The sequence below is a fragment of the Pecten maximus genome, chromosome 8 (assembly GCF_902652985.1).
Source record: "Pecten maximus chromosome 8, xPecMax1.1, whole genome shotgun sequence".
Taxonomy (NCBI): Eukaryota; Metazoa; Mollusca; class Bivalvia; order Pectinida; family Pectinidae; genus Pecten; species Pecten maximus.
Window position 1 is genome coordinate 40,560,280 of NC_047022.1, and position 25,900 is coordinate 40,586,179.

At 38.6% G+C, this 25,900-nt stretch overlaps 2 protein-coding genes across 3 annotated transcripts in view; one reads left to right on the forward strand and one right to left on the reverse strand.

The window, feature by feature from the left end:
• Positions 1-16,092, reverse strand: part of LOC117333519 (vacuolar protein sorting-associated protein 33A-like) — a 33,031-nt gene extending 16,939 nt beyond the window's left edge. Inside the window, exons 1-6 of one of the 2 annotated variants that reach the window (XM_033892842.1) lie at positions 15,976-16,092; positions 7,702-7,767; positions 1,811-1,938; positions 1,417-1,501; positions 1,101-1,205; positions 220-336 (exon numbers count right to left, since the gene is read on the reverse strand). In XM_033892842.1, coding sequence (XP_033748733.1) covers positions 220-336; positions 1,101-1,205; positions 1,417-1,501; positions 1,811-1,938; positions 7,702-7,767; positions 15,976-16,083 — 609 coding nt within the window. In that variant the 5' untranslated portion in view covers positions 16,084-16,092. The remainder of the gene's footprint in view (positions 1-219; positions 337-1,100; positions 1,206-1,416; positions 1,502-1,810; positions 1,939-7,701; positions 7,768-15,975) is intronic. The other variant, XM_033892841.1, reaches the window with a different exon arrangement.
• A 445-nt stretch (positions 16,093-16,537) lies between these two features.
• The window catches only part of LOC117333520 (small G protein signaling modulator 1-like), a gene marked incomplete in the record, with an annotated part of 119,687 nt that continues 110,324 nt past the window's right edge, over positions 16,538-25,900 (forward strand). The window contains 2 exon segments of the mRNA XM_033892843.1: positions 16,538-16,746; positions 16,835-16,878. Of these exon segments, the coding sequence (XP_033748734.1) occupies positions 16,734-16,746; positions 16,835-16,878 (57 nt within the window).

The window sequence follows — 25,900 nt, forward strand, 5'->3', positions numbered from 1 at the left end:
ACATGCTGAAAACTTGGAATGTGTTCTTGCATTATAAGTGTAAAATTAAGGGAGGAAATGAAGAAGACAATGGCTGGGTTTTGTAGTTACATGTGTCCTCACATCAAATATATCTGATGTTCAGATTTTGGTAATTTTATGGCTTCGTTAGGAAAAAACAACAATGTAAACAATAAAACATATTTGTCAGGATAAATTCTGTTAGTATTTAATGCTAACCTTGGCACAGTCGCCCTTGCCACAAATGTTAGGTATGATGCCATACAGAGCTTGTAGAGTCATCAGTGACTGGGCAGCATAGTGCATTGATGTAAAGTCGTTCTCCAAATAACACTCCTGTGGAAACAATAAGGTGAAGTACATTGTAGGTCTAAAATTCACAAAGTTTAAGTAGCATATCTAATCATCAATTTTGTAAAAGTAATCTAAATGTCATTTTACAAATAAGCCTTCCCTTAATTTAAAACTAAACTTATGTACTTGGAGAGGGGCTTATTGAGGATACATACGGTAACATACGTATAAGTAAATCAGGTCACTTTTAAGTAGCACAAATATGGTCAATGAGGTCAAGTGTAAGTACCAAGTAATATGAATACAGTAAATCAGGCCAAATAACACACCTACATTAAACTAGCAAATCGCTTATATTAGGTCAAGTGTAACATAAATACCATAAATTAGGTCAAGTGTAACACAAATACCATAAAATAGGTCAAGTGCAACATAAATACCATAAATTAGGTCAAGTGTAACATAAATACCATAAATTAGGTCAAGTGCAACATAAATACCATAAATTAGGTCAAGTGTAATGCAAATACCATAAATTAGGTCAAGTGTAATATAAATACCTTAAATTGGGTCAAGTATAACATAAATACCTTAAATTAGGTCAAGTGTAACATAAATACCATAAATTAGGTCAAGTATGTGTAACACAAACAGTAATCAAATGTAGCTCATATTTTTGCTTTTAACTGTTGGCCACTTACTCTAAACAGTAATCTATGTGAGATAATATGTAACTTGACCTTGGCCACTTACTCTAAACAGTAATCTATGTGAGATAATTATGTACCTTGACCTTGGCCACTTACTCTAAATGAAGATTCCATTTCCATGGAAAGTAGATCAGAATCAAAAGGAATGAGAGAGAGTTGGAATTCCTCAAAATTAGTTATGGTACCATATACTCCCATCTCCTGTAGACAAAAATGTCATGGGATAAGTTCAAGGTTTCCAAAAGGGTTCCAATTTTAGAACCTAATTCACTTAAACATTATAAATCATAGACAAACAAACAATAATATCATTATCATCATGCCAGTAAATTACCTCTTAGTTATTTATTTTCAGACTTTTAAATCAATAAAGTTAGATGCTCGATCATAAGATTGCCATAAGTATACCCACCTTGAGTTTTTTGTCACATAACAAACTTCTTCTGGGAACAAAGATAATATGATAATCTTTCCGAAATCCTCCTTTTTGTTCCTCTCTAAAATGTAAAATAAAGAAAAATAAAACTTAGAAGAATTACAATTCTGATAAAAACAAATGTATAAAAACATGTTTTATACCCAGCTACCCAGCTCTCTTTCAATTGATGACCATCACTTCACCTAACAGTGTTCCATTACATACAATTCTTTAATGATCTTTATATAGCTACAGTACAGAAATTGTTCAGAATTTGTTTTGGTCAATATCTTGAAGGGGGAACTTCATCTTGATAATAATAAAATTAACCAGATAGATGTTTCTATTTAAATAAATCCTTTTTCAATTCTTTTTCAAAAATACCTACTGCAGTAGATTTTGTGCAATCTGCTCCATGAGACTAAGTTTTGGCCTTGTGACAAAAATGATGTTCTGTACATTGGACGGAGGGAGGCCTGAAGACCGCAGGGGAAACATCTTTTCCACCTCATGTTCCTAGAGATTTGATACAAGAAAAGTTTTTTAATAGAGCTACAAAGTGATCACTGTTAGGCTGCAACAGTACAATGACACAAGAAATCAAGCATCTCCTTCATTTTATACATTCACTTCAGACAGGGATAAAGGTTAGGTTACACTGCCTTGCTTGGTTTGTTTAGCATGATCACTATGGTTACTAAAACAAGGACAAAGTGGCTTCTTTTAACACATTGGACATTGTTTTCAGCAACTTAAGTGGCTGACATTTTACCACATGTAAAGATAGAAAAGTCGTCAGAAGTGTGATAAATACCTTACAATATGTATCTAGAATGCTAACTAGGTGGTAATTAAACTGTATTGTACATAGTTCAAAAAATGTTTCTTTCAGTGTCCACATATAGAAAAGGTGTAAATTACACTCTTACTGCCATAAAATATATGGTAAATTAAAGGTAAGAAATTACCTAAACAGCAACAAACTGTGATAAGCAGGATAAATCACTCACATATGTACAGAAACTTCCCATCACAAAGAAAGTCATTTTTAACAAGATTACTGCAGAGCACAGGGCCTAACGTTAGTAAAAATTCTGAAATCAAATGTGGTTCAGGAAAACACTACTATATATCATGATTTTAAAGCCAATATATAATAAGTTTCAAAGAGATAATGATTGAAAAATGTGAAATGTGATCTCTACACAAGATTCAAATATAGTGTAAAATTCTACATGTACTGAAGTAAACAAAAAGTAAGATCTTTTGCAAAATTTGTCAAATCAAAATGCCATTCAAGTAAATACAATATAAGTACATTATATCATGATTATAAGGCCAACCAAGTATCAGTATATCATTATTATAAGGTCTACCAAGTATCAGACTATATCATTATTATAAGGCCTACCAAGTATCAGTATATCATTATTATAAGGTCTACCAAGTATCAGTATATCATTATTATAAGGTCTACCAAGTATCACTATATTATTATTATAAGGTCTACCAAGTATCAGTATATCATTATTATAAGACCTACCAAGTATCAGCATATCATTATTATAAGGTCTACCAAGTATCAGTATATCATTATTATAAGGTCTACCAAGTATCAGTATATCATTATTATAAGGCCTACCAAGTATCGGTATATCATTATTATAAGACCTACCAAGTATCAGTATATCATTATTATAAGGCCTACCAAGTATCAGTATATCATTATTATAACGCCTACCAAGTATCAGTATATCATTATTATAAGGTCTACCAAGTATCAGTATATCATTATTATAAGGCCTACCAAGTATCAGTATATCTTATTATAAGGCCTACCAAGTATCAGTATATCATTATTATAAGGTCTACCAAGTATCAGCATATCATTATTATAAGACCTACCAAGTATCAGTATATCATTATTATAAGGTCTACCAAGTATCAGTATATCATTATTATAAGGCCTACCAAGTATCAGTATATCATTATTATAAGGTCTACCAAGTATCAGTATATCATTATTATAAGACCTACCAAGTATCAGTATATCATTATTATAAGACCTACCAAGTATCAGTATATCATTATTATAAGGTCTACCAAGTATCAGTATATCATTATTATAAGACCTACCAAGTATCAGTATATCATTATTATAAGACCTACCAAGTATCAGTATATCATTATTATAAGACCTACCAAGTATCAGTATATCATTATTATAAGACCTACCAAGTATCAGTATATCATTATTATAAGACCTACCAAGTATCAGCATATCATTATTATAAGGTCTACCAAGTATCAGTATATCATTATTATAAGACCATTATAAGACCTACCAAGTATCAGTATATCATTATTATAAGACCTACCAAGTATCAGTATATCATTATTATAAGACCTACCAAGTATCAGTATATCATTATTATAAGACCTACCAAGTATCAGTATATCATTATTATAAGGCCTACCAAGTATAGTCCAAGCAATGAATTTATTTTTGCATTAGAGGTTGGACAAATTTTTTAACAAAGGCTTCTCGACTGAAATAGGTTAAGTAATGGTCCACTATAACACAGAAAAAAATCCACCCGAATCCCTCCATGGCAAAACCTCGTTTTCGTCCAAAATCCAAGATGGCCGCAATACCATAAGTGCCAATATTCAAATGGACATATCAGGAGGTATAAGGGGACTAGAAATACATTGTAGGTGTCATTTCAGACAAAATTTGAGTTGGTTATTAGTTTGACGACACATCTGAAGTGATTTAAAATCAAGATTTCTTTTCCAGGATGAAAGTCAATTTGGAATTAGATCAAATTTTGACTCAAATTTTGGCGAAAATTGTGTATATTGATTCCGTGATATTGTTTGTTTCATTTTCAGGTGCTGATCATGATGTAATCTTTGCTTATTATAATGCATAGATAATATATAAATCTTATTCATCTGGCATTTTTTATATTTGTTTCATAAATATAAGTGTATCTACAGTCTTTGTGTGAGATGCAGCAATATCTTGCTGCTGCTTGGCACAACAAATACACATAATCCTTGGCTCTCATCATCCCTAAATTGTTTGGACTAGAACGTACATGCAGCTTTCATGAATGGACTCTTTCCTGTCAAGAGAACTGCTGGTGTCTGGTCAGGGATATTTACGGATCTCTTCATCGAGCAAGTTCTTATGGCCAGCATCAAGTCAAGTGGGGGTCTGACATGTGGGTTTAGCTTAACTGAAAGTGCTCGCCTACTTTTCCTACACTTCGGACCGATATGTGCAGTGGTTAGCAATACCATCTTCGAGAAAGCAGGATTGTCCTTCTAATACCGCTGACGGGCATCGTTACATTGCAAAATCACGTATCCGACATGACACGTCTGATATTCAGAAGCTGTTTGAGGTGGTTATTGGACGGGGGCAAGCGGCAGAAGAATCAGTAAACGCAGCTAATGCCAAATATGTCGGCAACAAGATTTCTGCTTCCATGGGTGGTAAATCTGTGGCAGGTTACAACTTTTCTCAGAAGAATCAAGTGCATACTCTAGCCTCAGCTGTCCATGTAAAATCAGCGTCTGGTGAGCGAATCGAAATGGACCCCCAGCGTCTGTATCAGCTTCTCCTTGTTACAGGTATCAACGATATTTCTCTTTCTGAACTCTTCAAAAACGAGCTCTACTCATACCCTTCGTAACTCTTTGATAACTATTTGTGTATGCAAACAGGGGACAAAGCTGAAATCATAACCATCTCCTGAAGCTTGCTCCTTTCAGAATCACCCGAGACGTGATCGACATGGGATTGCAGTTTGTAATTGATGGGAAAGGCTGCTCCACAAGTTTTCGTGGCCTAAACATGCCAACTACGTCCACGAAAGTTTCGGCCACGCATTGGTGGTATTTGACTAGTACCATAACTCCAGCACCAAGGTTGAAGCCCAATGGAGTCGGAAAGGATACGATGTTTGTGTTTGAGTATCAGTGTCTGACAAAATATGCACACTTGCATGTCTTTCTGCGGCTACAAAACCAACAGCTGTCGTTGCTGAAGATCCCGATGTATTGTAGCTCCAGGTACTTCATGCAGTTATCAGTGACCACAGCGAAAACCTGTACATGTTGACATCAAGGCAGACGGCTTCTGTCACTAACTTGAAGACTCTGGATTCCTGTCTTGCTGAAGCTTTACTTTTTCTGCACGCATTTAGTGGATGCGATACCACGTCAGGGCCTAATGAATTAGGAAAAGTAACCGTCCTTACCATGTTCAAAGCACTACAACGGTCTTCATCCGTTTCCATGTCTCCATCTTCATCAAAAGATGACATCGAAAGAGCAGGAAAAGATGCATGGCGGCACGAGTGACAAAGTTTCAGCTAAAAGTGGCAACTTCGGCAGGATTCGTTTATCCTAGGAAATCGCCTCCTACCAGCAATGCAACCGCTTATTACAGCCATCGGACATATCATCAGATGCAAGCTTGGCGCTATAAGAACATCTCCTCTGATCACTCTGAGGGATGGCAAAAGTCCCCTACGGCTGGTCTTGTACCAATCCTGGTGACTAAGCCAGCTGCACCAGAAAGACTATTTTCAATCATAAGGTGTAACTCCAGTGGAAATCCATTCTAATTAAAATCTAGATGGTCATTCTCACTACGTTACATGAACATCTTGATTTTAATTAGATTGGTGGGAAATATACCCAAAAGCATGCACTTGCTGTAATAATGGATTGTTATGATGTATACCGGCATGAGGTCAGAACCGAAGCCTCACATGTTTAAACGGACTTCCCTAAGACAGCCAGGACGATGAAGACGTGGAGGTAGACGATGATATCGCGGGATGTTAATCTGGATTGGTGCTTGATTAATAACGAATGCCGATGTTCAAATAGACATCAATAATATGTATGCTATATCATTTGATTATTAATAGATACAAGTAAAACAGTTAAAACAGTTGCAACGTTTTTTCATTTGTGTTGTTTCTTCCTCATATCTATTTGACAAAACTGCTGCATTTTACGTTGTAAAGCATGGCTTAAACATAACTTCATCTTACATTTACGATATTTAACTGTAAGATATCTAACTGTCAATTATCAAATGAATGACTGTAAATGGCAAATAGTAATGTCTGGAGACCGATAAAGCGTTACAATACTTGAATTTTGATTTATTTTGGTCAAATTTAGCTTGCAACTTCCAAAACAAATATGGTATTGACCTCTGATGACTTTGAAAGTATCACCAAACAATTTGTTACCCTAAAATTAGCTGAAATTGACACCTTAAATGTATTTCTAAGTCACTTAGTTCCAATACTATGACCGTTTGAAAATTGAACCTTCTGTAATGGCGGCCATCTTGGATTTTGGACGAAAACGAGGTTTTGCCATAGGGGGATTCGAGTGGATTTTTTTCTGTGTTCTATTGTACCATTACTTAGCCCGTTTCAGTTGAAAAACCTTTGTTAAAAATTTTGTCCAACCTAAGTCATTCATTGCCTGGACTAGTATCAGTATATCATTATTATAAGACTTACCAAGTATCAGTATATCATTATTATAAGGCCTACCAAGTATCAGTATATCATTATTATAAGGTCTACCAAGTATCAGTATATCATTATTATAAGGTCTACCAAGTATCAGTATATCATTATTATAAGGTCTACCAAGTATCAGTATATCATTATTATAAGGTCTACCAAGTATCAGTATATCATTATTATAAGGTCTACCAAGTATCAGTATATCATTATTATAAGACCTACCAAGTATCAGTATATCATCATTATAAGGCCTACCAAGTATCAGTATATCATTATTATAAGGTCTACCAAGTATCAGTATATCATTATTATAAGGCTTACCAAGTATCAGTATATCATCATTATAAGGTCTACCAAGTATCAGTATATCATCATTATAAGGCCTACCAAGTATCAGTATATCATTATTATAAGGTCTACCAAGTATCAGTATATCATTATTATAAGGCTTACCAAGTATCAGTATATCATTATTATAAGGTCTACCAAGTATCAGTATATCATTATCGTAAGGCCTACAAGCAATTATTTAGATCTCTATACAAACAAATAATGCAATATCATAATACTTCTATCAAAATTTTGACAGGTGTATAACAAGGTACCATTCCTAACCAACATCACATTAAGCTTTTAACCATATATGAAATCAACAATCGATACCAAAATTTACATTTCCCATCATCAACAACATAGCTAACAGTCCACTTGCCTTCAACAATGAGTATTCTGCTATCAGTCCAAATGCTCCTGTCAAGGCATCATCCCAAACCAAAGCCTGAAATAAGAAATAAAATGCAGGTTATTGTGGTATCACAACTTTCCTTATTTAGGATAGAATCTCCAGATTGTTTACAGTAATTTAAGACAAAATGTATCAATCCTTTATCATTCATAATTAAAAAGAAATACATTTACTGGGTAGCCATTATGAAACTGTGCCAAGCTTAAAATATGAGGTTTCAATGAGTATACTTGATACTCACTCGGACACACAGAGAGTGCTTACAGATGTCCACTGGGACACACAGAGAGTGCTTACAGATGTCCACTGGGACAAGGTGAGAGTGCTTACAGATGTCCACTGGGACACAGAGAGTGCTTACAGATGTCCACTGGGATGCAGAGTGCTTACATATGTCCATTGGGACAGAGAGTGCTTATACAGATGTCCACTGGGACACAGAGAGTGCTTACAGATGTCCACTGGGACACACAGAGAATGCTTACAGATGTCCACTGGGACACACAGAGAGTGCTTACAGATGTCCACTGGGATGCAGAGTGCTTACATATGTCCATTGGAACACAGAGTGCTTATACAGATGTCCACTGGGACACAGAGAGAGTGCTGACAGATGTCCACTGGGACACAGAGAGTGCTTACAGATGTCCACTGGGACACACAGAGAATGCTTACAGATGTCCACCTGGACAAAGTGAGAGTGCTTATAGATGTCCATTGGGACAGAGAGAGATACAGATGTCCATTGGGACACAGTGAGTGCTTACAGATGTCCACTAGGACACCGACAGAATGCTTAGATGTCCACTGGGACACAGACAGAATGCTTACATATGTCCACTGGGACACAGAGAGTGCTTACAGATGTCCACTGGGACACAGAGAGTGCTTACAGATATCCACTGGGACACAGACAGAATGCTTACAGATGTCCACTGGGACACAGAGAGTGCTTACAGATGTCCACTGGGACACACAGAGAATGCTTACAGATGTCCACTGGGACAAGGTGAGAGTGCTTACAGATGTCCACTGGGACACAGACAGAATGCTTAGATGTCCACTGGGACACAGACAGAATGCTTACAGATGTCCACTGGGACACAAAGAGGGTGCTAACAGATGTCCACTGGGACACACAGAGAATGCTTCAGATGCCCACTGGGACACAAAGAGGGTGCTAACAGATGTCCACTGGGACACAGAGAGAATGATTACGCTTACAGATGTCCACTGGGACACAGATAGAATGCTTTCAGATATCCACTGGGACACACAGAGAGTGCTTACAGATGTCCACTGGGACACAGAGAGTGCTTACAGATGTCCACTGGGACACAGAGAGAGTGCTTACATATGTCCACTGGGACACACAGAGAGTGCTTACAGATGTCCACTGGGATGCAGAGTGCTTACATATGTCCATTGGGACAGGGAGTGCTTATACAGATGTCCACTGGGACACAGAGAGTGCTTACAGATGTCCACTGGGACACACAGAGAGTGCTTACAGATGTCCACTGGGATGCAGAGTGCTTACATATGTCCATTGGGACACAGAGTGCTTATACAGATGTCCACTGGGAAACAGAGGAGTGCTTACAGATGTCCACTGGGACACAGAGAGTGCTTACAGATGTCCACCAGGACACAGAGAGAGTGCTTACAGATGTCCACTGGAACACAGAGTGCTTACAGATGTCCACCTGGACAAAGTGAGAGTGCTTACAGATGTCCATTGGGACAGAGAGAGATACAGATGTCCATTGGGACACAGAGAGTGCTTACAGATGTCCACTGGGACACAGACAGAATGCTTAGATGTCCACTGGGACACAGACAGAATGCTTAAATATGTCCACTGGGACATAGAGAGTGCTTACAGATGTCCACTGGGACACAGATAGTGCTTACAGATATCCACTGGGACTAGTGTTGGGTAATCGGTTGAACATGGCAACCGATGATCGGTTGTAATTGGATGATCTCGGTAACCGATTATACGATTTTAATCGGTTGTTATTGATAAGTCTGTTTGAAGTTTAAAATGCAAACAAAATTGAGCCAGAGAAGGCAACTGGTACTTTCTTATTCATTTGCTATTTATATCTATGGGTCAAAGAATGTATAATGCCATTAAAACATCCTATTGAAATTAAAAATTAAGGAACTAGTGATTATAAAACTTGACAAGTTTATTATGACAAGAAAATACACACATGATTGCAGCTTGTAAGTTAACACTTCTTATCATTTAATGTTTTGTTTTGATGTAACATACTGCGTGTATATACATTTAAATAAATATGTTTCAGTAATATCATGGTTCACTGGGCTATGAGTATCAACTAGACAACTGCACTGCCTCAATGATTTTTCAATACTGAAGGGCTTAAAGATTAGAGCCAAAGATGCCATACTCATGTGAATAAAGAATATAACTGAATAGTGTCTTCAGAAATATAATTAGTTAACAATTAGAATAAAAATTCTGATGGCAAAATATATAAACATAGGGACCCGATAAATCGATTATACAAAACATGATCGATGATCGTAATCGGTTGACAATAATCAACCGTTAATCGATCTTTCCCGATCATCAACACATCACTAACTGGGACACAGACAGAATGCTTACAGATGTCCACTGGGACACAGAGAGTGCTTACAGATGTCCACTGGGACACAGAGAGTGCTTACAGATGTCCACTGGGACAAGGTGAGAGTGCTTACAGATGTCCACTGGGACACAGACAGAATGCTTAGATGTCCACTGGGACACAGACAGAATGCTTACAGATGTCCACTGGGACACAAAGAGGGTGCTAACAGATGTCCACTGGGACACACAGAGAATGCTTCAGATACCCACTGGGACACAAAGAGGGTGCTAACATATGTCCACTGGGACACAGAGAGAATGCTTACGCTTACAGATGTCCACTGGGACACAGATAGAATGCTTTCAGATATCCACTGGGACACACAGAGAGTGCTTACAGATGTCCACTGGGACACAGAGAGAATGCATACAGATGTCCACTGGGACACAGAGAGTGCTTACAGATGTCCACTGGGACACAGAGAGAGTGCTTACAGATGTCCACTAGGACACAGAGAGAGTGCTTACAGATGTCCACTGGGACACAGAGAGAGTGCTTATAGATGTCCACCGGGACACAGAGAGTGCTTACAGATGTCCACCGGGACACAGAGAGAGTGCTTACAGATGTTCACTGGGACACAGACAGAGTGATTACAGATGTTCTCTGGGACTCAGAGAGAGTGATTACAGATGTCCACTGGGACACAGACAGAATGCTTACAGATGTCCACTGGGACACAGAGAGAGTGCTTACAGATGTCCACTGGGACACAGACAGAATGCTTACAGATGTCCACTGGGACACAGAGAGTGCTTACAGATGTCCACTGGGACACAGAGAGTGCTTACAGATGTCCACTGGGACAAGGTGAGAGTGCTTACAGATGTCCACTGGGACACAGAGAGTGCTTACAGATGTCCACTGGGACACAGAGAGAGTGCTTACAGATGTCCACTGGAATACAGAGAGTGCTTACAGATGTCCACTGGGACACAGAGAGTGCTTACAGATGTCCAATGGGACACAGACAGAATGCTTAGATGTCCACTCGGACACAGACAGAATGCTTACAGATGTCCACTGGGACACAAAGAGGGTGCTAACAGATGTCCACTGGGACACAGAGAGAATGCTTATGCTTACAGATGTCCACTGGGACACAGATAGAATGCTTTCAGATATCCACTGGGACACAGAGAGAGTGCTTACAGATGTCCACTGGGACACAGAGAGAGTGCTTACATATGTCCACTGGGACACAGAGAGAGTGCTTACAGATGTCCACTGGGACACAGACAGAATGCTTACAGATGTCCACTGGGACACAGAGAGAGTGCTTACAGATGTCCACTGGGTTACAGAGAGTGCTTACAGATGTCCACTGGGACACACAGAGAGTGCTTACATATGTCCATTGGGACAGAGAGAGATACAAATGTCCATTGGGACACAGAGTGCTTATACAGATGTCCACTGGGACACAGAATGCTTACAGATGTCCACTGGGACACAGACAGAATGCTTACAGATGTCCACTGGGACACAGAGTGCTTACAGATGTCCACTGGGACAAAGTGAGAGTGCTTACAGATGTCCACTGGGACAAAGTGAGAGTGCTTACAGATGTCCACTAGGACACAGAGAGAGTGCTTACAGATGTCCACTGGGGCACAGAGAGAGTGCTAACAGATGTCCACTGGGACACAGAGAGAGTGCTTACAGATGTCCACTGGAACACAGAGAGAGTGCTTACAGATGTCCACTGGAACACAGAGAGAGTGCTTACAGATGTCCACTGGGACACAGAGAGAGTGCTTACAGATGTCCACTGGGACACAGAGATAGTGCTTACAGATGCCCACTGGGACACAGAGAGTGCTTATAGATGTCCACCGGGACACAGAGAGTGCTTACAGATGTCCACCGGGACACAGAGAGAGTGCTTACAGATGTCCACTGGGACACAAGACAGAATGCTTACAGATGTTCTTTGGGACACAGAGAGAGTGCTTACAGATGTCCACTGGGACACAGACAGAATGCTTACAGATGTCCACTGGGACACAGAGAGAGTGCTTACAGATGTCCACTGGGTTACAGAGAGTGCTTATAGATGTCCACTGGGACACACAGAGAGTGCTTACATATGTCCATTGGGACAGAGAGAGATACAGATGTCCATTGGGACACAGAGTGCTTATACAGATGTCCACTGGGACACAGAATGCTTACAGATGTCCACTGGGACACAGAGTGCTTACAGATGTCCACTGGGACAAAGTGAGATTGCTTACAGATGTCCACTGGGACAAAGTGAGAGTGCTTTCAGACGTCCACTGGGACACAGAGAGAGTGCTTACATATGTCCACTGGGACACAGAGAGTGCTTACAGATGTCCACTGGGACACAGACAGAATGCTTAGATGTCCACTGGGACACAGACAGAATGCTTACATATGTCCACTGGGACACAGAGAGTGCTTACAGATGTCCACTAGGACACAGATAGTGCTTACAGATATCCACTGGGACACAGACAGAATGCTTACAGATGTCCACTGGGACACAGAGAATGCTTATAGATGTCCATTGGGACAAGATGAGAGTGCTTACAGATGTCCAATGGGACACAGACAGAATGCTTAGATGTCCACTCGGACACAGACAGAATGCTTACAGATGTCCACTGGGACACAAAGAGGGTGCTAACAGATGTCCACTGGGACACAGAGAGAATGCTTATGCTTACAGATGTCCACTGGGACACAGATAGAATGCTTTCAGATATCCACTGGGACACAGAGAGAGTGCTTACAGATGTCCACTGGGACACAGAGAGAGTGCTTACATATGTCCACTGGGACACAGAGAGAGTGCTTACAGATGTCCACTGGGACACAGAGAGAATGCATACAGATGTCCACTGGGACACAGAGAGTGCTTACAGATGTCCACTGGGACACAGACAGAATGCTTAGATGTCCACTGGGACACAGACAGAATGCTTACATATGTCCACTGGGACACAGACAGAATGCTTACAGATGTCCACTGGGACACAGACAGAATGCTTAGATGTCCACTCGGACACAGACAGAATACTTACAGATGTCCACTGGGACACAAAGAGGGTGCTAACAGATGTCCACTGGGACACAGAGAGAATGCTTATGCTTACAGATGTCCACTGGGACACAGATAGAATGCTTTCAGATATCCACTGGGACACAGAGAAAGTGCTTACAGATGTCCACTGGGACACAGAGAGAGTGCTTACATATGTCCACTGGGACACAGAGAGAGTGCTTACAGATGTCCACTGGGACACAGAGAGAATGCATACAGATGTCCACTGGGACACAGAGAGTGCTTACAGATGTCCACTGGGACACAGAGAGAATGCATACAGATGTCCACTGGGACACAGAGAGTGCTTACATATGTCCACTGGGACACAGAGAGAGTGCTTACATATGTCCACTGGGATACAGAGAGTGCTTACAGATGTCCACTGGGACACAAGACAGAATGCTTACAGATGTTCTTTGGGACACAGAGAGAGTGCTTACAGATGTCCACTGGGACACAGACAGAATGCTTACAGATGTCCACTGGGACACAGAGAGAGTGCTTACAGATGTCCACCAGGACACAGAGAGAGTGCTTACAGATGTTCACTGGGACGCAGACAGAGTGCTTACAGATGTCCACTGGGACACAGACAGAATGCTTACAGATGTCCACTGGGACACAGAGAGAGTGCTTACAGATGTCCACTGGGACACAGAGAGAGTGCTTACAGATGTTCACTGGGACGCAGACAGAGTGATTACAGATGTTCTCTGGGACTCAGAGAGAGTGATTACAGATGTCCACTGGGACACAGACAGAATGCTTACAGATGTCCACTGGGACACAGAGAGAGTGCTTACAGATGTCCACCGGGACACAGACAGAATGCTTACAGATGTCCACTGGGACACAGAGAGTGCTTACAGATGTCCACTGGGACACAGAGAGTGCTTACAGATGTCCACTGGGACACAGAGAGTGCTTACAGATGTCCACTGGGACAAGGTGAGAGTGCTTACAGATGTCCACTGGGACAAGGTGAGAGTGCTTACAGATGTCCACTGGGACACAGAGAGTGCTTACAGATGTCCACTGGAATACAGAGAGTGCTTACAGATGTCCACTGGGACACAGAGAGTGCTTACAGATGTCCACTGGGAAACAAAGAGTGCTTACAGATGTCCACTGGGACACAGAGAGTGCTTACAGATGTCCACTGGGACACAGAGAGAGTGCTTACAGATGTTCACTGGGACGCAACCAGAGTGATTACAGATGTTCTCGTGGACTCAGAGAGAGTGATTACAGATGTCCACTGGGACACAGACAGAATGCTTACAGATGTCCACTGGGACACAGAGAGAGTGCTTACAGATGTTCACTGGGACACAGACAGAATGCTTACAGATGTCCACTGGGACACAGAGAGTGCTTACAGATGTCCACTGGGACAAGGTGAGAGTGCTTACAGATTTCCACTGGGACACAGAGAGTGCTTACAGATGTCCACTGGAATACAGAGAGTGCTTACAGATGTCCACTGGGACACAGAGAGTGCTTACAGATGTCCACTGGGACACAAGACAGAATGCTTACAGATGTTCTTTGGGACACAGAGAGAGTGCTTACAGATGTCCACTGGGACACAGACAGAATGCTTACAGATGTCCACTGGGACACAGAGAGAGTGCTTACAGATGTCCACTGGGACACAGAGAGTGCTTACAGATGTCCACTGGGACACACAGAGAGTGCTTACAGATGTCCACTGGGACAAGGTGAGAGTGCTTACAGATGTCCACTGGGACACAGACAGAATGCTTACAGATGTCCACTGGGATACAGAGAGTGCTTACAGATGTCCACTGGGGCACAGACAGAATGCTTACAGATGTCCACTGGGACACAGACAGAATGCTTACAGATGTCCAATGGGACACAGACAGAATGCTTACAGTTGTCCACTGGGACAAGGTGAGAGTGTTAACAGATGTCCACTGGGACGTTCTGATACCTTTTGTGTAATTATATAATCATCCTTAGCCTTTACCCTAATCAGAAATACCTAAATAACAGAACAATTTATCGCCATTAACGTATCCTTATTGCCGTAATATGTTTTCTGAATATTTTCTGATATTTCTAGCTGAAACATGTCACTAATTGTATAATTTAATTTATACAAAATGGTGTGTTTTATCGAAACAATAACAAAGTACCAAAACAACATTTTAAAGTACCAAAATGAATTGGTCACGAAATCAAGAACATGGGATCAAAATATATCTATACATTTGACAGGTACATGGTGTGGGGATACTGTATATTGGGTTGGTTGTTTCCCAATCGTATCAACAAATACATTTCTGGTGTAGTCTATATGTCATGAAGTTATAAGTCTGAGATCAGAGAAGACCCATATTTAACCATGAGATTCGTAGCCATATGACCAAATAGCTTAGGGTTACATGGTAGTACAGCACCACCCCCAATCATAAACGTGCTCTCTTTTAGACAAATTGAATGATTTAGCGACAAAGACTTTGATTGAACTAATACCTTTGTTCCCGAACATTTATCGAGCGATTCCAGAAGTTCTCTTCTGTAAAAGTCACGCAGTAAACTAAGGTTTATCTTTCCAGTCGACAAGTGAGCGGCTGCAGACATTTTAACCGGAAGTAATGAAGGGAACAGTCATTTATTTAGAGTAATTTCAGATAAATAGAAAACATTAAATTGCTTAAAAGTTCATCGGTAGTATGGTATCTCAAACATACTCTTTCAATAGAAAATTTATGATGATTTCATATTGCATAAAAAGCGTTTATAACTAGGCAAGTGAAGATTAAAATTGAAAGTGAAATTACAAACACAAATAATGTATGATCCCTGGTAAATATACTAAGTCATTCATTTATATTTCAAGCGATATATCTATTTTTTGAGAAACACATAATGTAATTATGTTGCATTGTTAACAAAACGATACTCTGAAAACGATGTCATCGTACATATGTATATTTACTAATGTAAACAATTACTGTGTGGTTTCACTTCCGCACAAGGATACTCGATGTGCCAAAGGGTCAAACGTCAAATAGTGCGCTCATCGTGACAATATGGTCATCGAAATAGGCTTGTTTGTTTACATATATTGACATTTGGAATATGCAAGGATATCGACAGTGATTCACTATTGCAATATTACTGTAATTATGAGAGTTGTTATTTGCAAAAAATCGTGACTTTCTCAAAACGGCGGAAAGATCCTCGTTGGCGGTTGTTAGGTCGAGTTGCTGCAGCAGGAGACTGGCAAGATGATGGCCAACGGTAAGAGTAGGAAAACCACTGACAGTCGATTTGAATTGGAATTATCTCCCAAAAATGTCAACTTATAACGGTTTATGTTTAATTTCAGAAATAGAAAACCGGCAGAAGCTTCTGCGAGCTGTTAAAAAGGAGGTAAAGTCTTATTTTTCTCATTTTCATTGATGATTCCGAGATGGAAAAAAAATCAATATTATTATGAGAAGTAAATGGGTAGCCATGTAGTATGTATGTGTGTGCATTCATTGGCTTTCGAATAATTAATCACAATGACCACGCGGATGGCAAGTAGCAAGGGTTCTTCTGAGATCAAGATGTCATTCAGTCTTTTAGTTGTTGATTATGTATTGGTTAATAGTCAATTTTACATTGAAGCACAGTTGACATTAATTAGGGATTAAATATTGGTTTAATTTAGTATCAATGAGTGTTTTTATATAAATCTTTTTTCCAGATTTTGACAAAAATTAGACAAAGTGACACAAGAAGGTTCAGTCTTTGTGTCATATATACAGTGTAATAATAAATCTACACATTTTGATTCAAAATTTATTACATGTAATAAAAAAATATATAACTTTATTGATTTAAAGACTCCCTTTCATGGCAGCAATGAAACAAATTAGAAAAAAGTTAATCTTAGAATCTATGGATCTGCATATATGTTATACTAATAATTTCTGGCAATTAGATGTAAGGTAGCACTTGTAGTTACTTTAATTTTATTTATATTTTGTTGAATCAGTTGAGACTAGGATATCTATATTATAATTAAGACGGATCAGACATTATTGGTCAAATTTTGTGAGGTCTTTTGTGTTTATTCATTAATTGTGTATTATAAATAAGCTACATCCTGTCACTGCGGTTATTTGCCTAAGGTATTTACCCCGATCAGTACAAACTTGACAGAGGTTAATCTAGCCCATTTTTACTACCGAAATAAGGTAGTATTCCCCACTGATGTTGTTTTCCCCAATGAATGAAAACAAATTCCCCATCAAGAAAAAATGTCATAAAACAGGGGAAAATTCTCCGAAACAGGGGATCTCCCCCGAATTTTGATGAAATATGTAAGAATTATAGCAAATAATAGCTGTCAAATGTTAAAATTTCAAGAATAATTCAAGACTCTGTGGCCCCTTCATTTCCCCTAAATTTTATAATAGGTAGTATTCCTCAAATCCTAGATTAGGTATATACCCTGATCAGTACACACCTGAAGTATTTACCCCGATCAGTACACACCTGAGGTATATACCCAGATCAGTACACACCTGAGGTATTCACCCCGATCAGTAAACACCTGAGGTATATACCACGATCAGTACACACCTGAGGTATATACCCCGATCAGTACACACCTGAGGTATATACCCCGATCAGTACACACCTGAGGTATTTACCCCGATTAGTAATACACACTTGAGGTATATACCCTGATCAGTACGTACATACACACCTGAAATATAATATACCACAATCAGTACACACCTGAGGTATATACCCCGATCAGTACACACCTGAGATATAATATACCACAATCAGTACACACCTGAGGTATATACCCTGATCAGTATGTACATACACACCTGAGATATATACCATGATCAGTATGTACATACACACCTGAAATATAATATACCACAATCAGTACACACCTGAGGTATATACCCCGATCAGTATGTACATACACACCTGAGATATATACCATGATCAGTATGTACATACACACCTGAGATATATACCATGATCAGTAAACACCTGAGGTATATACCCCGACCAGTACACACCTGAGGTATTTACCCCGATCAGTACACACCTGAGGTATATACCCCGATTAGTACACACCTGAGGTATATACCCCGATCAGTAATACACACCTGAGGTAATCCTTGATCAGTACACACCAGAGGTATATACCTCGATCAGTAATACACACCTGAGGTATAGACCCCGATCAGTAGTACACACCTGAGGTATATACCTCGATCAGTACACACCTGTGGTATATACCCCGACCAGTACACACCTGAGGTATATACCCCGATCAAAACACACCTGAGGTATAGACCCCGATCAGTAATACACACCTGAGGTATATACCCCGATCAGTACACACCTGAGGTATATACCCCGACCAGTAATACACACCTGAGGTATATACCCCGATCAGTACACACCTGAGGTATTTACCCCGATCAGTAATACACACCTGAGGTATATACCCCGATCAGTAATACACACCTGAGGTATATACCCCGATCAGTAATACACACCTGAGGTATATACCCCGATCAGTACACACCTGAGGTATTTACCCCAATCAGTACACACCAGAGGTATATACCCCGATCAGTACACACCTGTGGTATATACCCCGATCAGTATACACCTGATGTATATACCCCGATCAGTACACACCTGAGGTATATACCCCGATCAGTACACACCTGAGGTATATACCCCGATCAGTACACACCTGAGGTATTTACCCCGATCAGTACACACCTGATGTACATGTATATACCCCAATCAGTACACACCTGAGGTTTATACCCCGATTAGTACACACCTGAGGTATATACCCCGATCAGTACACACCTGAGGTATATACCCCGATCAGTACATACCTGAGGTATATACCACGATTAGTACACACCTGAGGTATTTACCCCGATCAGTAATACACACCTGAGGTATGTACCCCGATCAGTACACACCTGAGGTATATACCCCGATCAGTACATACCTGAGGTATATACCACGATCAGTAATACACACCTGAGGTAAATACCCAGATCAGTACACACCTGAGGTACATACCCCGATCAGTACACACCTGAGGTATATACCCCGATCAGTAATACACACCTGAGGTATATACCCCGACCAGTACACACCTGAGGTATATACCCCGATCAGTAATACACACCTGTGGTATATACCCCGACCAGTACACACTTGAGGTATATACCCAGATCAGTAATACACACCTGAGGTATATACCCAGATCAGTAATACACACCTGAGGTATATACCCCGACCAGTACACACCTGAGGTATATACCCAGATCAGTAATACACACCTGAGGTATATACCCCGATCAGTACACACTTGAGGTATATACCCAGATCAGTAATACACACCTGAGGTATATACCCAGATCAGTAATACACACCTGAGGTATATACCCAGATCAGTAATACACACCTGAGGTATATACCCAGATCAGTAATACACACCTGAGGTATATACCCAGATCAGTAATACACACCTGAGGTATATACCCAGATCAGTACACACCTGAGGTATATACCCCGATCAGTAATACACACCTGAGGTATATATATATACAGTCAAACCTTGATGATTCGAACTTCGTTGATTCGAATTTCTCGCTGTATCAAACTTTTTGCTTGGTCCCGAATTTCCTCACTATATAACGCTACTAACGAACCTATGTATGATTCGAATTTTTATATATCGAAGTTTTCGGTGTATCGAACTTTTTTCATGGCCCGTCAGCTAGGATATTATAGGTAATTGACATCTCATGATTCGAACAAATAATTTACCTGTACTGACCACTGGTCAGGTGTTTGTCGTGACCCCCGCGGCAAGATTTCACACCCCTCCCACAAGTGCCCTGACTGACAATAGGGATAACGATAGGGTGCGTTGTCACTCCCGATCATGGAGTTAATTAATAATCAGACTAAATTGATAGATAAATGGAATATTTAGAAGCCATGGCATTTAATCACTCTGGTAAACCATACCGGTAGTCGTCTTTGATGATCTCCGCCGCCATTGAAATCAGCGGTTGGTGAGTAAATTTTACGGAACAGTAAAACAAGCGGATCAATTTTAAACAAAAACAATTAGCGATGTCTTCACTCATATTCAAAGTGTCACGTTTCAAACTTTTATATACATAAATATCCATGTAAATCGGTTATTTGTCATTCAATCATGCATTCTCCCACTAATCGGCGTTCCGTATTTTATATGCACATAACATAAACACATGTATCTTTAGCAGAAAAACGTTAACGTAAGTGTGCATTGTACTTCTGCTTTATCTATTACACGGGATATAAGTGTTTTGTAACAGATACATAGTTTGTTTTATTAAAAAATGCTTAGGTATAATTGATGAAACTATTTTCATGGGTTTGGGGTAAATTAACTAAACTTTTCAATGTCAACCTGCCAGGCGTCGATCAACACGAAGACACCGAGGACATGTAACGTTAACAGATATGGTCATTATCAAGAAAACATCGATCTATTGTCAACCATGAATAATTTGAAGTCCAGCTGTTTCGAAGTTTTTCTGTTAGTCCCTTGAACTTCGAAACATCGAAGTTTGACTGTATATCCCAATCAGTACACACCTGAGGTATATACCCAAATCAGTACACACTTGAGGTATATACCCAGATCAGTAATACACACCTGAGGTATATACCCCGATCAGACTGTAACATTAGTAGAGCTCATTTTCAATACAAGAATTAAGAATAACACAATTTATCATATGACTACCGTTATATACGGTGTCATAAACCCATCACATAAATTTTCTTTATGACACTAGTGTAATAACACCTTTCGCTACGCTGATTGGCTGGTTCCGTGAGAACTGTATTCATACGCGTGGGAACGACCTACTTCTTTTTACTACGACTCGTAAAAATGGCGACTAGTGCTTGTAAACTTTGAAAAAAAATCAACTGAACGACAAATTGGTCTATTAACATAACATATTGTACAATCAAAGATAAAATCCAAGATGTAAACATCCTAAGTTTTTTAATTATATTTATACTATAAGGCCACACCAAATTAATCAGTTGTTCTTCGGGAAACTGGTAAAAAAAATTGGGGCGAGCGAGCGAAATTTTTTTTTCTAGCAAAAAATTTCCATTTAGAGATTTCAAGAGGCGAAGCGTTCAAATGATGTGCGAGCGATATTTTTTTCCATTATTTTTTTTTCATTAAATGTTGGAAATAAACTGAATACCATATTGAACAGATGTTTGTGTCTATTTGTGATCAATTCAAGTACATGTATATCATGAAGTGATTTCATACACAAATAACTAAACAATTGTATGTAAAATCCAACAACAATTTAATACCTGATCTACTTGATCAAATCAAACTTAACACAGTTCTCTCATTTGTATGGAACAAATACCGGTATAATAGAAAATAATGTATAAAACAAAAGAAAATTGGCACAGAAAAAACAAAATCACTATATCATATATAATTATCTGGAACAAAAATAATAATACCATATAAAACAACAGAAAATTGGCATATTAGAAACACAATCATTAAAATGTATATGGCTGGGAATTCAGCATCTATCAAATATAATTGACTTGTATTTAACAGTAAAACTAAGGGCTTTTCCAGTAAAACATCTACCCTACCCCAGGAGTCCAGTTTGTTTTAGGGGTACCACCCAAAGAATTTATTTAATTAATTTTAATACACAGAAGTAATTGGAGCGAAATATAACCATGGAAAGAGGTGAATTGTTTTGGAATCCTGGGGTCATTTAGATATTTTAATGGAATAGCCCTAATACTAAGAGGACAACTGTGAAATGATGAAATTGGAATAAAATAATTCCACATTTTCTGATTATTATTATGGAATACAAATAAAAAAAATATCACATAGGTACTGACCTTATTTAACAAAAAATATCATTCTTCAAAATAAAATAAATACTTTGATTGTTACCACATTACAAAAAATTTCCAAGGTGGTAGTTTCCAATTATTGTATATAATGACCCATGTATTGTATATACCATTGATAATAAAATACTGTTTAAACCAAGGTGGTAGTTAATACTGCGGATAAAAAGGTCATAAAACGTTTCATTGTTCTCCGCTTCGATCGCTGTATTTACATTAGTGCACCCGACCCCCTCTGTACACTTACTATAAAAATACCCATACTATTCCAAGAATTTACAGCAGACTATCCTCTACTCCTATACGTATATGAGGTCTTATTCCACCTGATTACATTGGTGGATATCGTTACATGACAGCCTGTCAAAAGTTTCCTGTCGTGAAAAACCTCTAATGTTATTGGAGTAACTATCCTCGTGCTAGGCCGGAGCCTTTCCGCCATTTTTTTTCATCTCTGCATCAGGTATCAACGAAACGCTTGTTTGGGTCGGCGTTTCAAGCGTCGAAATGTGTTGTAATAACCGGAAAAAGAAGTCGGAAAACGGAAAAAAAAATCCGGATTTGACGATTTTTCCGGAGGTGCGGGAAAAAATTATTTTTATTTTTTTCTCGACTTTGATATTTTTGGAGCGGGATTCCCGACGAACAACTGATTAATTTGGTGTGGCCTAAGATGTTAAATTAGGCCTGGCAAACATCTATTTTATGACCCCTAGTAACATATTTCAACTCCGATAGAAAATTGCGGTTGCGTTGTCCGATGAGACATATCTAGTCTAGATTCTTTTCAAATAAACAAATAATAACATTATTTAATAAAATCCTCATGAAAAACGGCAATGTAGTTTGTTACAACTTGCCTTCAACGGTTACTCAGAATAACATGCTGACACTGTCGTCGACAAACACGTGTAATGTCAAAACAAACAACACTGCCAACAAATCGGCATCCAAAGTCACTTTTCACGGCAGTCTGAACACAATGTTCAGTGGGAATATTCACGGTGGAACATTTCACATCTCCAAAAACTCCCGCGAGGACGAGGATAAACACAAAGCAGTGAAAAGGCGCCGTACAATGGTTCTGTACGACAGCGACAGCGAATAGACATTTGTACAACGAAGCCTCCATTATCGCGCCAAGTGACGTCACGGCTTCGTCACATCAAAAACAGTCGCTCATGAACTTTCAAACTAAAATATTTTCCTCATTGTTTCAAACACCAAGGACAATTTATCTATTATAGATTAAATGAAAAAATGCTGAAATTTTGTTTTGAGACGTGTATTTAATAAAATGAATCCTTTTCAAGAGTCAGTTGTGTTAGAACTATTTCTTCTCTCGTCGGTATAATTGACCTACTTCGAAGGTTCGGGTGATTTGGTTGAGATGTGACGATTCAAGGCAAAAGAAAAAATCAGTTTTTGATGGGGAACGATGAAAGAAAACGTCATATGATAAAAAGAATCTGTCATTCGTTTCCCTTCATATTAGATTTATGATACTCGTTTAGAATTTTTTATTTTTGCTCGCCAGAGGCTCGCAAAAATAAAAAATTCAAAACTCGTATCATAAATCTAATATGAAGGGAAACTCATGACAGATCCTCTATTTATTGCATTTTTTCCAGTGAAATATAGAAATTTATCAAACTTATAAAACTTATATTTTCACTTCAGCGATTTGCAGTGAAAATATAAGATTTTCGTTTTTGACCAAAGAGCGAACATTTGTATTCACCACATTGAAACTTGTCGATTTTTTTCAATCGAAGCGAAGATAGATACTAACTTGACGCTAGCTATTCATGCATAGATTCTCAGATAACAGCAGAAAATGCTTAAATAGCTATTCATGCATAGATTCTCAGATAACGGCGGAAAATGCTTAAATTGCGATAATCAGTCCTTTCAAAATGGCACCGTCAACTTGATGTGGAGTAACGTCACAAAGAGATGACGTAATGAATTCCTGCTCTTTTTGACACTATTAATTTTTCGATGTTTTTAATTTTGTTTTTAGTTATATGAAATGCAATGAAAAGATAATTGAATGGTTTCTCGTTTAATGTATATTTCACTTGTATGATAGTATATTTCGTTATTTTTCACTCGTGCTTCTGATCATACTCATGAAATATCAATATTCCGTCATACTCATGAAATATATGTTATATCAAATGGGAAACCATTCTGTAACCTCTATGTCATGTTGATAGGTTAATTATGATTTATTTTAAATATATTTTGATCAAACTTCATAGGTTGGTCAAGTATGAGAATATCTTAAATGAGTTGATCTCAGGACTAACACTTAACAAGTGAGGGGATTTGTTTCACTTGTGATGCTTTATTCTATTTCTTACAGTAAGTTATCTGTTCAATTGTTTAAAAAAAAATTTCATTTATCATTTTAAAAACCTAGTTTAATATTGTTATCAGTTTACCTGGTATGAAGGACCGGTGAGCCTATGCCATGGCACAATGTCCATCGTCTATCTGTGATACATCGATTCTTCCGAATAACTCAATGGATTTTGACCAAATTTGGTAAAGCATCATTGGGATAAGGGAAAGAAGTTTGCATGCCTCTTGCTTTTTAATTACATTACCTTGTAACCTAAAATAGAAATATTTTGACTGCTGGAAATAAAAGTGGTGTGTTGGTTGTACACTGTTATAGTTTAGAAGTGATATGGTGCTCAGACAGAGATCCAGACTCAAGCATTTCCTTGGGAATGCATGTGTTTCCTCCACCTGGATTTTTCTCAGTAATTAGATAAGAGACGATGAAAACCTGTAAAAACTCATTATATTGATTCCATAATGACAGTCAGCCAAGTTTGTTTACCTTTGATATTTCTCTAGCTGACTTCCTACACCAACCAAATCACTTTAAATTATAGTATAGACTCGTATGCTACAATTAGCTGTGACATATGCATACATGCAACACAGAATGTAAGTATGTATACATTGTTGTACATGTATTTTGAGCTATAAAACAAATGCCTATCTACTATCAACACTTATATAATGAAGACAAGATGCATATAATTATATTTTATCATGTTTAAACAAATATGATAAAACAGCACAAGTCATAATGCTTTGTAAATAAGACCACTTTTGTGAGTATAGAGTAGAGTTTGATTTTATATACAGTCAAACCTGTATTTAGCGGCCACCCAAGGGACCGACATATATTGGCTGCTTAAGACAGGTAGCTGCTTAAACCAGGTTGGCCAGAAACGGTCTGTCGCCCAATTCTTTCAACAGTTTATTGAATTTATCATATTATAATGCACTTATTGATATTGATAACATTATATACCATGTACAGTGTATTTTGAAATGAAAACCAACAAAGATCAAAGTTTTAATGAATTTAATAAAAATACCTGGTCATGTGATCATCGCGGATGTCTAGTTCTGG